The 14,256-nt window shown below is 43.4% G+C and overlaps 1 protein-coding gene across 1 annotated transcript in view; it reads right to left on the reverse strand.

Moving 5' to 3' along the window:
• Nucleotides 1-6,603: 6,603 nt before the first annotated feature.
• The window catches only part of FAM83F (family with sequence similarity 83 member F), a 32,519-nt gene continuing 24,866 nt past the window's right edge, over nt 6,604-14,256 (reverse strand). The window contains exon 5 of the mRNA XM_075936373.1: nt 6,604-9,929. Coding sequence (XP_075792488.1) covers nt 9,865-9,929 — 65 coding nt within the window. The 3' untranslated portion in view covers nt 6,604-9,864. The remainder of the gene's footprint in view (nt 9,930-14,256) is intronic.

The raw sequence follows: 14,256 nt of genomic DNA on the forward strand, positions 1-14,256 counted from the left end.
AAGGGGCAGGACCTGGGGCAACCAGCCCTCTGTGCCACTGTTGAGGGCCAACCCCCTCAACTGTCCGGAAGCCCTAAAATCGGTGTCTGTGCCCGCCTCCTGCAGGGCAAATATGACCCTGCGGGTTCAGTCCCAGGGTATGGTTACCTCTATTAGGGTATATATAGCCCGGCAGGTCTAGGCCCCTGTAGGGCCATATTCACCTCTATTCGGGTGAATATGGCTCTACAGGCCTAATTGCAAAGTACAGTTCCCTCTAGCAGGGTAAATATGGCCTTGCAGGCCTGGTCAGAAACACCCTCCCCTCTCTCAAGGTCACAATGGTCTAGTGGCCTAGTCCAAAGGAAGCCTCCCCGAATGCTAGGGAGCAGAGTTACCGTGCAGTGGGGAGGTAGGAGGACCTGGGCCCTCCTGCTCACTGCCTGCTCAGCGGGGATTCCTGCTGAAACGCTCTGAGCTCCTGGAGGACAATCATCTGCTCTGGGCCACTTCCTACCATTCCCGATGCGTTGTTCAGCCAGTGGCAAATGCCACGTGCTTCAGAAGGAATAAACAGAAGAGGCGAGCATCATGATCCATCCTTTGTCACTTATTTTGTTTGTTTGAAATTTGCTGCCTATAAATTTAATTGGGTCAGTTTCTTATGTTATATTAGTGAAAGAATGAATAACATTTCCTTCTTCTATTTTTCCACACCATTCATAATGCTCTAGACCAGTGGTTCCCAAACTTTTTGACATCACAACCCCTTTTTGATTTTTGAGAAACCCTCACATGCTTCCCCCCCCCCCCCAAATAGCAGCAAAACTTGTTGAGCGAACAAAAAAAAGGAACTGACCAGGGCCGAAAAACAAAAATAGCAGCAAAACTTGGGGGGTGGGGGTGATGGGGGAGGACTGGGTCGCCTCACACCCTCCCTAGAATTTCTTCACACCCACCCCAGTTTGGGAACCCATGCTTTAGATCTCTAACATATCCCCTCATCCCGTAGTAATTTATTTCCAAGCTGAAAAGTCCCAGTTTTGTTAATCTTTCCTCATATGGAAGCAGTTCCTTACCTCTAATCATTTTCATCGTCCTTTCTGAACCTTTTCCAAATACAATATATCTTTTTTCAGATGGGGTGACCAGATGTGCATATAGTATTCAAGATGTGGGCATACCATGACTTAATATAGAGGCAATATGGTATTTTGTCTTATCTATTTTTTCCTAATGATTCCCAATATTTTGTTAGCTTTTTAGTTTTTAGCCTGCCACTGCACATTGAACAGATGTTTTCAGGGAACTATCCACAAGGATTCTAAGATTTCTTTCTTGAGTGGTAACAGCTATTTTGTATCTATAATTAAGATTATATTTTTTCATGTGCATTACATTGCACTTATCAACACTGAATTCCATCTGCCCTTGTGTTGCCCAGTCACCCAGTTTTGTGAGATCCCTTTGTAATTTTGCAGTCAGCTTTGGATTAGTCAATGTTTATCCCCTTTTCAAGAACATTTATGAGAAGTTTAATAGTGGTCCAAATGTAGATCCCCCCAAGTCTCCCATAAATAGCACCCTTGCACCCAGAGCGTGGTGCTTCCCTCAGAGCTCCACGGAGCACACAGCGTGACACTCTGGCAGCAATTTAAAGGGTCCAGGGCTCCAGCTGCTGCCTGCCACAATAGAAGCAATTGCAGCCAGGGGCCCAGGGCCCCTTGGAATCACCAGGTCTCAGGGCAATTGCCCCCTTTGTCCTAAGCACAGGAACCACAACTCCTCTTAGCCTTCTCTGCTCAGTGCATCCATTTTCTAAGGCTGTCAACTTTCTAAATGTACAACATCAAACATTCTTTCCCTGCCCCTACCTCAACCCTTCTCCAAGGGCCTCCCCTGTTCACTCCATGGTTCCTCTCTCTGTTGCTCTCTCTCTCCCCCACTTTCACTTGCTCATTTTCACCAGGCTGGAGCAAGTGGTTGGGGTGCGGGAAGGGGCTCAGGTTGGGGCAGGAGTTTGAGGTGCAGGAGAGGGTGAGGGCTCTCGTTGAGGATGTGAGCTCTGGGGTGGGAATAAGGATGAGCGCTTGGGGCTGCAGGATTCAGCATGTGGAAGGGGTCTCCAGGGTGAGGCAGGGTTGTGGGGTATGAGAAGTGGCACAGGCTCTGGGGTTGGGTCCGGGATGAGGGGTTTGGAGTGAGGGTGCAGGTACCAGCTCTGGGCTGGGGGTTCAGTTCTGGGTTGGGGCCATGGATGAGGGGCTTAGGGTGCAAGAACGAGGTCCAAACAGAGATGGGGACAAGAGGTTTGGGGTGTGGGAGGGTGCTCCAGGCTGAGACTGGGGGATGAGATGTAGTAAGGGGTAAGGCTTGTGGGGTGGGATCAGAAAGGAGGAGTTCAGAAATGTGTGTGGAGGGTGCTGTCTCTGCCCATAGGCACTACTCCTGCAGTGCTCCTTGGCCACAGCTGTTGGCCAATGGGAGCTGTGGAATCATCACTGGGGGAGGAGGGTCATCACACAGAGCCCTCTTGGCTGTCCAGCCTGTTTTCAGGGATTTAGCCATCACAGAGAGACTGCAGTGTAGGGATAAGTTCCCCTCCTATGTTTATTTTATCTATAGTTACACCACACACCCCTGACATAGGAGATTCCAAAGCAAGATCCAGACTGCCAGAACACTCCCACTGGTTACAGGCATACCAGCTGCAACTGCTTTTGTCTCTGTCTCTGTCTCTCTCTCACCTATTTGCATACAAAGTAGGAAATTTGGGGTCATATTCTACTTTCAGTGACACCAGTGCAAATCCAGATTAACTGCACTGGTTTCAGTGCCATTAGTCTGCATTTATACTGGTGTAAGCATGATTTGGGCATATAGCAGAAATTAATACTTTTAAAGTAGGTTAGAAGTTAAGTGAGAAACCAACTGCATCTGAATGGAATTTTTCTCCCATAAAACTTTTGATTTATTAAAATGTTTATAATATATTCACTTTATTGGCTCTGTATTTATTACTGTATTTCCATCCTGAAAGGGCAACAGAAGATGTTTTAATAAATTAGAGGAAAGGTCATTTTTTCACTGAAGTGCCCATCAGACCCTCTACCTACCTACCCTCTACATCTAAAGTGTTATTTTATAACCTCCTGACCACAAGGTGCTTTAGCTTGTGGGAACAGATTCTCAAAGACAAGTGCTGGAATCATTTACGAAGCCCTAGAGAAAATATAGTGTGGGGAATAATCTTGTAACAGGCTGGAGCAGTAGACAAGAGAACCCAGGGATCTTTTTCTATCTCTAATTTTTGTCACTGGAACAAGTTATCCCTCACTACACTAAATGGAGCCATTTTCCTTTCTTTCAATAGCAGCACACTGTGACTAATGGCCAGGATAAACCAGAGTAACTGATTATTCTACAACAATGTTCTGCACTTAGCAAGCTCGCTAAAAATGATCACACTTTGTTTAGACCTGTTATTTTCTACTTCTCTAACAGCAAGTGGTCAGCATGGGGAAACTGCCAAAAAATTTCTGGTAGTAGATTAGGGATGACTAAAGCAATGTTAGTGTCAGAATTCTAAAAAAGATAAATACTGCAACAGTAAATTTTCAAAGAACTATTCATTTCAAGTATTCTTTCTTCTCAAATACATGAAGCAGTAAATTCCCTTTCTTAAGAATACCCAGCATATGCACTTCAAGCCATATCACCAAAAGTCTTGTCCTTTGGGGAGCTTTTTATTTTAATTTTCTGTCTCTCTCTCTCTTGAAGTGCCCTGCATGTGGTTCAGAGAGCAGCACCTCAGTCCTTCCTTTCCCACTCCTGGTCTACCCTAGGGGATACGTTTGAATTAAGATACACAACTTCAGCTATGTTAATTGAGTAGCTTAAGTCGAAATATCTTAACTTGAATTTTGGCGCCATCCACACTGTGAGAAGTCAAAGGGTGCACATTCTCTCCCTTTGACTTCCCTTACTCCTCGTAGAAGCAGGACTACCAGCATCAACAGGCGTGTCCTCTCCATTCGAATTAGTGCATCTTCACTAGACCCACTAATTCAAACCCCGGAAGATCGTCTGCTTTGATCTTCTCTGTAGTGTAGACATGGCCCTAGCGAAGTAAAAAGAGGAAGATATAATAAGGAAAATAGCTTTTACTGTTCACTTAGATCAGAATTTTTTAGACAAACAGAACCCAATCCTAATATAGAAATGGGATTCATAGCTCTGCCCTACTGAAATTATCTGAGACATTTATCCTAGACCCTTTTATCTTGCCCTATAGGAATCTCAGATACCATGAATTTAATCTAGCTACAAATAACACCCACACACAGGGTTTGTTTTTGGAAGTTTCCTAAACGAACAAAGCGTCTGACAATTCTGCTGACCCATGCAGTTATCCCACACCCTTTTTTGGCACACAGGCATCCTTAATCATTGTTGTTGAGTGTCAGGGCCAGGCTCAGACACATGCAAGTTTCTTTCTGCCTGTATGTTGGAGCTTTCCTACCTCTGGATGAAAGCTAGTTCAGAGGTTAGGGCATTAGTCTAGGGCATAGAAGACCTACTTTTAATTTCCTGCCTGATGGGGACTTCCTGTGTGACTTTTAGGCAAGTCACTTCTTAATCTCTGCACCTCAGTTTACCATCTGTCAAATGGGGATAATAATGTTTCCCTCCATCAAACAGCTGTTGGAGGATAACTACATTAAGAGGTTGTGACTTAAAACGAAGATCAGAAATTTTAGACCTGCGCTAAGAGTTAAGCAAAGGCCTTCCAGCTAAAGCTAAAGCTGTAGGTTTCTCCATCCTGGGCCTCCTACCACTTCTGATCCTGATTTTCCCAAATCTCTCACTATGGAGGAATCCTGCATTCCTTTGCAGACTGAGGACAAATAGGGTCTTGTGACACAAAGGGGTCATTAGCTCCTGGAACACTCACTGATTACATGAGTGCATCCATGTAGTTTTAAGGAAATTTGGGGGGAGGAGAATCCAATAATTGTATTAGGATTGAGGAATAAAAGGAAAAATAACTGGTGAGACTACTGCCACTTCAACAAAAGGAATGCACAGTGCCTAAGTTATGAATTGGCAGTGATTGCTAAGAAGGCTTTAAAACACAGGTGACTAAGGGAGGAGCTTTTGCTTACCTCCGGGGCTGGATTAAGGGGGGAGGGGTTAGCCGGGCAGCTGCCCGGGTCGCCAACGTATGGGGGGGCGCCTGATTGAAGTGGTAAGGGCCGCCGCATCAGGCGCCCCCCCCCATAGGTTGCCGCCCGCAGGCGGGGCTGCACATGTGCCGCACGCCCAGGGGCACGGCGCCCCGTACACGTCAATCATGTGCCGTGCGCCCGGGGCAGGGCTGCGCATGCACCATGTGCCTGCTGCCCAGGGTGCAAGAATGGCTCGGGCCGGCCCTGCTTACCTCAAGTAGTTTTTCATATCCTTCAACATGCTGAAATCAGACGCAATAGAATCATTGCAAAATGTGATCAGGGCTAAAAAGAGTATTTCACGTACACACAAAAAAGCATGTCATGAGGAAGAAGAGTTACTTAAACATAGCTGAAAGGCAATGGGGTGATTGCTCTCAAGCATCATTACTTATGGGTACAAATTACATAGGAGAGGGACAGGGAAGGAAGGATAGATAGCACTTTGTCAAGAGTATTTACAACAGCAGCAACATATAATTCAGTCATGAAGAGAGCAGCATGGAAAAGGAAAAAAAACCCCAAAAAACTGAAGTGGGCATTTGCCACTTCAGCTAACCCAAGTAGAAAAGAACAAGAAGGAAAAAATTATGGAGCAACTCTCAAGGTACTCAAAACCACAGGGGATTGAACTCATGGAGAATTTTAACTGCTCAGACATCCATTAACAGAAACAGCCAAACATCTGCCAAAGATAGGGTGCCGCTGCTCCAGGCGCCCCATGATGACGTCATGGCCATTGACGGCCTTGCAGGCAGGGGCGGCGATTGCACTGCCCCACCTATGGCGCCAGCTGCTGCAGCCAGCCTCGGGCCGCTCCTGGTCAAAGATCTTCTATATTGCTCAGAATACAAGTCTAATTTCTAACAAAGGGGCAAGGAGGGGAAGAGATCCTTTGGGAATAAGGTTAGAATCTAAAAAAGAAATCCTGGAAACAAATTTATAACTGATTTCAACACTAGGTGTGTGCTGACAGTAACACATGACAGGGGTACATGTTCACAGTGAATTCTCACTTGCCTGAGGTAGAACACCACATGGGAAACTGCATGGCTATTCCAGATACCTTCATACCTTGGAGGCACTAATACACAATTCATATATAGTCTGTAGTTATAATGGCTATCTGTATAACGTATGTGCAATAATACACTACAGGACAGTTTTATCAGATACTTACACAGCTGCTTTTTCTCCTTCAGTGCAGTTTGGAGAATATTATGGAGTTTTTCTAAAATGTGATTCAAGAAAGTAGCCGTAATAGGTGGAAAAGATGTTGGGGGGCAGGAAACAAAAACTAACCAAAACCTCCAGCATAAATTGATCAAAGCATAAAAAAGAAGTTATTGAAATTGAGAGACTACACCAAAGACGACAAACTACCTGAATATAACATGTTAAGAATTTATTTGATTTATAAAAGTCATCTTTCATGGTTCTTTGGCACATGTATTCATTAAAGACACAAATATGGACAATGAATGTGTACAATGTTAACCAGAGGACTCTATCTACTCCAGAAAAGAGAACGCACACAAACCTTGTCATCCCATGGCAAAAGTCTGTGCATGAAGATAGGCTTCATGATGTGCCAGGAAAGTCAGTGAACTTTGGCTCTGCTGGACCAAAGGGGAAGCAAGTTCCAGAGTTGAGGCACTGAGGTCAAGAAAAGTTTTTCCAAGAAGCGTTAAGAATTGCTTCCTCTCAATCTTCAAGTAATCTTCCCAAAATGGAAGTTTAGACACACGGTTCTAATTGCCAATATCAGCATCAAAAGATGGCTTATTGGGCAAGAACCCAGCCTAGGTTCAACCAAGGTTCATTGAGGACTGCCTCCACCTTGCCCTCCCTCAAAGTGCTGACTATTTTTGCATGTTCCTGCCCCCGCAATTATATGTTACCCATGAGAAGAGCATCGATTATTTAAAAAGTTGCAGACACTTTGTGAATATGAACCATAGTGAATAGGCTTGGTCAAAATAAATCATGATTATCCCACCCATGCACGGACTTATTGTTATGGGAACAACCAGACTTATGTGTAGTGTAGATAAGTAAACCAGCAGACTGAAACATTCAACTATGCATTTGAGAGAAGGATCTGTTGGGCTGTCTGCATCCCAGAAACATTCCACTGAAGTTGTTCAGGAATGGGTTCAGAAGATGCAGCATTAGAGTGCAAAACAGCAAGTTTAGTGAAAATTAGGAAATCTAATAAATATAATTAAAATCTAGTTGTGTGTAATAAGGCTGTAGAGTCCTATCAAACACCAGAGATAAGGCATAAAACAAATTCCCGAGGCTACTAAAAACTGGAAGAAAAACAGACCAAGAAATTATATGTGGAAGCTGGGTGTGACAACAAAAAAAGGACAAGGAAATGAGAACTACAGTGAAAAATAAGTACAGCAAAACAAAATGATCCCTTTTATGCTAGTTACTGAGGTTAAAGGAAATAAGAGTTTTTATATCAGTGGGGGAAAGTAGTACTGAAGAGAAATTCAGTCAGTCTATTAATAAGTGAGGCAGGAATTAAATTAAACAGCAAAAGAATGACTGAGGTATTGATTTTTAAAGTCTGTCTTAATCAGAGAAAGATGTGGATTGTAATGAAGACCTTTACAACATATTGATTAAAACCACATGCAAGACTATTTAAATCATCATGTTAGGTGAATCAGCTAGTCTATTTATTATTAAACCACATTTTAAAAAAATACAATACTTTGTCATGGAGAACAGGGAAACACCAGAAGATTGAAGCCAGACAACTGTCTGTCCAATTAGAAAAAGGATATGAGGAGCAATCCTGGCCATGGTTAACCAATTATTTTATCAGAGATTGAAGTTAAACAAATACAAGTAAGGAGAGAAACAAACTCCAAACAAATAGGAGGATAACAGAACCAAGACAAACTAAGCCACCTCAATTTATAAGGAGCAAGCCTGTCTGACAATCTTGGAAATACATATATGAGTATCCCTGCTTAATTTAGTAGGACTACTCATGTATGAAGTTATTCACTTGTTTAAGGGATAGTGTAAGCCCCTACTGTGTTACTGGAGAGGGGAAATTTTATAAAGAGCTGCTGTTAGGCTGGAGTTGGTTGAACCAGTTTTAGGGATACCATCTGTTCCCAGGCTGGCTATACTGACTGGCAACCACTTTGTCAACTCACATTGGAGTGAGCATATCCAATAGAAAGAAGGAAAGATACCATGGCTACCTTAAGGTCAAGCAAGGCTCTTGCAAGCATGCTCAGCAGCAGAAGCAGTTCATTTGTTATTGATATTAAATATACTGCACATGCCCAGTATAGCAGCACATGACTGTTTCTTGGCCCTATAAATAAAAAGTAGGGAGAGACAGAATCCTAGTCATGTTCTTATTCCAAACTTACCAACATGATATTTGAGAACCAGGCCTACTGACAGGAGAAAATCTGTTACAACAAGCAACATCAAAGCAGGGCACTGGCTGGAAGCAGGAGACAACTAACTGATGTTATCAATTGTTCATTTTCTTTAATTAAACCATATTATCTTTGCTGTGTTCAATATCATATTAGTACAAACATATTGTTTGTATTTAGGTAGTTATTTATCATTATGATGTATTTTCCTTCAAAAAAAAAATCATCAAGGCTTTGTTGAAGGTAGCATATTGTGGTAATCATCATGGCAAAAATTCACTCCACGCAGCAGGACAAAATGCTAGTCCAAATATCAAATGAATCCAGTCGAGTTGTGCACAAGAACTGATGTCTCCATATATTTATGGGATGAGACCTTGATTTTTATTCTGGAAGGGGGAGGTTTAACTAAAAATGGGAAGCAAGTTAGACGTTTGAAACGTTCACCCATCTTTCATCTTTTCAAGATGTGCCTCCTTTATTTACTCACTTTCCATTAAGAGCAAGATGTCAGGGAATTTATGTTTCAGTTGATTTTACGGTGTATATCATCTCCCATGGCCTTGTATAATCTTGCAGCACTCCTTGCTGTCTCAGGTCTGGTACCCCACACAACATAAGAATGTGCTTCGATCTTAATCTGAAGCATTCCCTTACATTCCAAACCTTGTCTTCTCCAGATGGGAAATTACTATATCATTCTGCTTAATTGTTAAGTTTTATGACATGAAGAAAAGGGCTAATATACTAAGCCCCTGGTCTCTTCCAGCCAAATCCACCTTCTTCAACTCTGAATCTTCTAGCTGTCCCTGCTCATAATAGAAATCTATAGAAATCCATGGACTAAGAAAATCTACATGAGCTGCAGATTTGACAGTCTTCTCCCAAGTGATGCAATGCTGTCCTTTTGCGTCCATAGCTAGACAGACTGAAATAGCAGCATTAAAAAGTGGGAAGCTCTGCTGCATTCATTTCAATGCAAGCTTAGCTCAGCATTCCAATTATCACAATTAAATATTGACTTTTACACTGTCACTGCGAATTCTCACCGAAGAACCACCAACCTTTTTATACTTTATGCAGCACATGTGAATTCACTGGAGGTACAAACTGCATCCCGGACCTAACAATGGTTTGAAACCATTTGTGAGAGAATGATTCTACAGGTTTTAAAAGGGTTAAAAATCATGAAGTCCATCAAATGCACTTTTGAGGTATTCAATTGTCCTGACATTATTTCCAAATCAAGACATCACACAGGCTGACTGTTTGGCTTTATCCCCTGGGGAACAGTTTGGGTTCACTTTACCTGTAATAAAAAGGTTAAAAAAAAAGTGTAATAAAACTTTCGGCACACACTTTCAACTCTCCCTCATTATATTGCTCATTTTAAATGTACATTCACGCCTCAAGGGGTGGGAAGGACCCATCTTACTTGCTAACTCTGAAATCACGAGTAACAAACAAACAAACAAACAAACAAACAAACAAACAAACAAAAACAAAAGCAGACTCCAGAAACAAAAGGTGACAAAACTTTATGGCAATGAAAGATACAAGCTGTATTTCTTGGCCTGTTAGCATGACAGACTGAACTATGGTCTCCTCAGCTCACAGAAGGCAAGAAAGGCCAAACTTGGTAATTGTTTGCCTGGAATGCTTTCAAAGAGTTAAAAGATGAAAAAAGGTTATTGGGTCAGCTTGTTCACCTGAGCAGTGCAGCCTTAGTCCCTACAATATGTTCTGCAGTATATTACTCACCCTAGCTTCAAAGGTCCAGAGTGATGGGGCTTATATAACTTTTCTTGAGACTAATTCAGAATGTAATAACCCCACAGTTAAGTGTGATATCCAGCCTAAGTAGTCATGTGCTGAGTTTCGTCCCATTACTCCTTATCGTCCCCTGGCCGCTACCCTGAACAGTTTCCTTCTTTCCCACTCCTCCTGGATGTCTGTACCCTTTACTACCCTATCCTCCTTAGGCAGTAGATAGCTAAACAAGATGTATTTTGTTCAATACAAAAGATACTACTGGGGGAGGCTCCTCAAGATCCAGGGACAACACTTTCATTAAAATGAGTCCTCAAGCAGTATACTGGGACATCACCCTCACAGAAATCCCACTAAGTGGAGGCTAGGCTTTTGATCAGGGTATTGCCCCCTGTCCCCTCAGTCTTCACTGGTGAGAACTCTACAACCCACACATTTTGTATCTAATTATGGTACAATCTTCTGGAATGTAAACAGCCAGTACGGTTTTTCAAGCCCTGCCACAAAGCTTACTTCTCTCCCTTCTTCACTGTCTACTCTTACTATTGACTGAGCCTGGGCCACAGACTGACAGCAGCTAGGACAGGAAGGGTATGTCTACACTGCCACCCTAGTTCGAACTAGGGTGGCTAATGTAGGCATTCGAAGTTGCAAATGGAGCCCGGGTTATTTAAATATCCCGGGCTTCATTTGCATCTTGCCGGGCGCCGCCATTTTTAAATCCCCGTTAGTGCGGACTCCGTGCCCGCGGCTATACGCGGCACGGAGTAGGTAGTTCGAATTAGGCTCTCTAATCCGAACTACCGGTACACCTCATTCAACGAGGAGTAACAGTAGTTCGGATTAGAGAGCCTAATTCGAACTACCTACTTCATGCTGCGTGTAGCCGCGGGCATGGAGTCCGCACTAAGGGGGATTTAAAAATGGCGGCGCCCGGCAAGATGCAAATGAAGCCCGGGATATTTAAATCCCAGGCTTCATTTGCAACTTTGAATGCCTACATTAGCCACCCTAGTTCGAACTGGGGTGGCAGTGTAGACATACCCCAAGTGACTAACAAAAGCAATGGGAATCTGGTCTTTCAATGTATTTGTTTCTACATTTAAATATTAATTAATAGCTACTTTAAAGGATGTGCGCATCCATAGTGTGACAAAACTCCTCTTCAATCTTGGTGGGTCCCACATTTTCAGGCGGATTACTTGCCTCAGAGACTCATAGCAGCCCTCAATTTAGACACCAGCTTGAGAGTAGCTCAGCAAACAGCATCATTGGCCAGCATGGGAACCAGAGGGGAAACCAAACTTCATAGTCTCTGTGGCCCCTCCAAGTAGTACAGGGTAGGACAAACCCTTGTACTAAAGCCAATCTCTTGCTAGTACTGAAATGGGAGTTGGTGTGCATGTGGACACAGGCCTGCCCTCTACTGTGGGTTCTAGCTCAGGGACCCTGTGATAGCAACTGTCTGAAATAACTCCAGCAACAGCTTTGTGACAGCTATAAATCCCTGGGCCACTTCCTAACAGCCTTCCCCAGCACCTTCCTTCCTGCAGATTCTTCCTCCTGCTACTGGTTTTCACTTTCTCCTCTGAGACTCTCTACAATTCCTTCTCTCCTCAAGCTCCTCACTGCATTGAACTAACTGAAGAGGAGCTCTTTTTAACCCGTTTTAACTTGTTCTTAATTTGCACCAGGTGTTCTGGCTTGTCTGACTCACATGACTCTGGAAACCTCCCAATTGGCTTGAGGTGCTTAATTGCCCTGATTGATGCTGGCGACTTCTGCTGGTTCTGGACTAGCTCTTGTTAATTTATCCTGGGAACAGAGACTTACTCAATCTAGAGCAATGGTGTCCAACTAGTTCTGAAGCAGTGACCACTATGGTGGGTACTACTATAGCGAACTAGCCATACTCAACTGGCCAAATAGCCACATTGTTCAAGCCAACTAGCCACACTCAACTGGCCAAATAGCCACATGTGCTAGTGGCTAGCATGTTGGACTCACGGATCTAGAGCCAATATACTTCTCTTCTACCATTCTCCTGTATGAGGGAACAGAGGTTGGCTGAGGGAGGTGCCTGAGACTATGGGGCCTATTTCTGCTCCTGCATCCATTCACGCATCTGGGCAGAGTTCCACTGGGCGGCATCCGCTTGCTCTCTCAAGACTTTCAAGGGGCACTAGGCACTGTCCAGGGTTCTCTGCTCAGTGTCCCCATCCAGCTCCCTTGTTTTGACTCAATGACCTCCACACCTGTCCCTGTTTTTTTTTTTTTTTTCATTTGTCCCCAGTAATTATTTGGTATTCTGGGCTCTATGGACCCTCCCCATAGGCTGAGGGGAGGTCCTTTAGATGTGAGGGGGCTAACACCTGGGCACCTTCTGGAAGTCAGTTCTTCTGTGTGACTTTCACACCTAGCCCTGTTTATTTGTCTCCTGTAATCATTTGGTTTCCTGGGTTCCGGGGAAGAGTCCCTCTTGGTTTTCCAAAAAGATCACTCTCATGTACCCTTCTGGCCTGACCCTGTCACAATAGATAAGCCCACAGAGTTAATGCATGCTTCTGTGAATCTTTAAAAAGTAAAAGAATCCAGTTCAAAATATGAAGTTTTGGATAACTGCACCTAACTGCATTCAAAGCATCTCTTGTATCCCAGCCTCAAAAACACAGCAGTATTCTCCACTTAGGCTTACATCAAGCTGAAGCTAGTACCAATGTTATGTGAATGGTAGGAAATGCTTCACATTTTATTGAAGAAGCATGAATGCCACTCCACATCCAGGCCTAAGAACTTTCACTGAACTCTCATGCAGCATGTTACTAACAAAGCAACCACAAGATCTTATTAACGTACCCCTGGTTCTTCTCTGTCCCTCATCCCCACTTCTCAAGTGTTATCGAGGGACCTGAATCTCACTCTGAGTAACCTCACTGGTTAAAGATTGTAAGATCAAGTTCTTTGACTATAAGCATCCTGGTGCAGGGACTGTGGTCCAAATTCAAAGGCAACGCTTAAGTTATATCCCTGCTGCACCTTTATATTCAGACTCACTTACATTCACTTGCACCCACTTTTGTGGTGTCAGGCTCACCTACACTTTTAAACCAGCATCTCTTTAGTATTTGTATAAATCTAAATAAGACACCCACAGGCAGGAGTGACCAGCTATTTTGCCAGCCACTACCAGCCACCAAGCCAAAACAAAAAGGCCAGCCAATCAGAGCAGAGGTAGAAAAGCCCAGCAGCACAATGCCACCTGGAAGTTTGTACTTTTGTGTGACTGCCCTACTCTCCCAGCCCTCTTCCAAACTTCAAAATGTAGGCCACCCACATGCTCTCTAGGTTCACTGTCGACTTTAGGTTTCTAAGGTTTTTGCTGCATTTAATTTATAAACTGATACAAAGTATAAATTGTGAGTGAGTTTCCTTTTTACCAGCTCCTTATTTATATGTTACCCCAAATTGTGGAAGGTGACTTACAGCACTGATAGGAAGACATAGCTCAAGCCTCAGAAAGATAACAACCTCTTTTTGACATAACATATGGACAGGACAGGGTGGTTAGAGAACTATTTTACAACATCTAGAGACAGGGGGTAGAAATATGGAGGCTTTACCACCTTAAATTGCCTTGTTAGTCAGACATGTGAGGAAAACAGACTCAACTGTTTTCTAGTTTTGTCACTAGAGGGTACTATAAGCCCTTAAGTCAACCCATCTGATCCCTATACAAATTTTATTCCTCAGTGAAAAGGGACCTAACAGCACAAACCACCTGTGCAGATAATATGCTGTCGCTTGGTATGGGGGAGCAGAGGGCTTATTCCCAACTTCTCAGGGTGTCCTCTAGAATGAATCTATTG

This window comes from Pelodiscus sinensis, chromosome 1, assembly GCF_049634645.1.
Source record: "Pelodiscus sinensis isolate JC-2024 chromosome 1, ASM4963464v1, whole genome shotgun sequence".
NCBI lineage: Eukaryota > Metazoa > Chordata > Testudines > Trionychidae > Pelodiscus > Pelodiscus sinensis.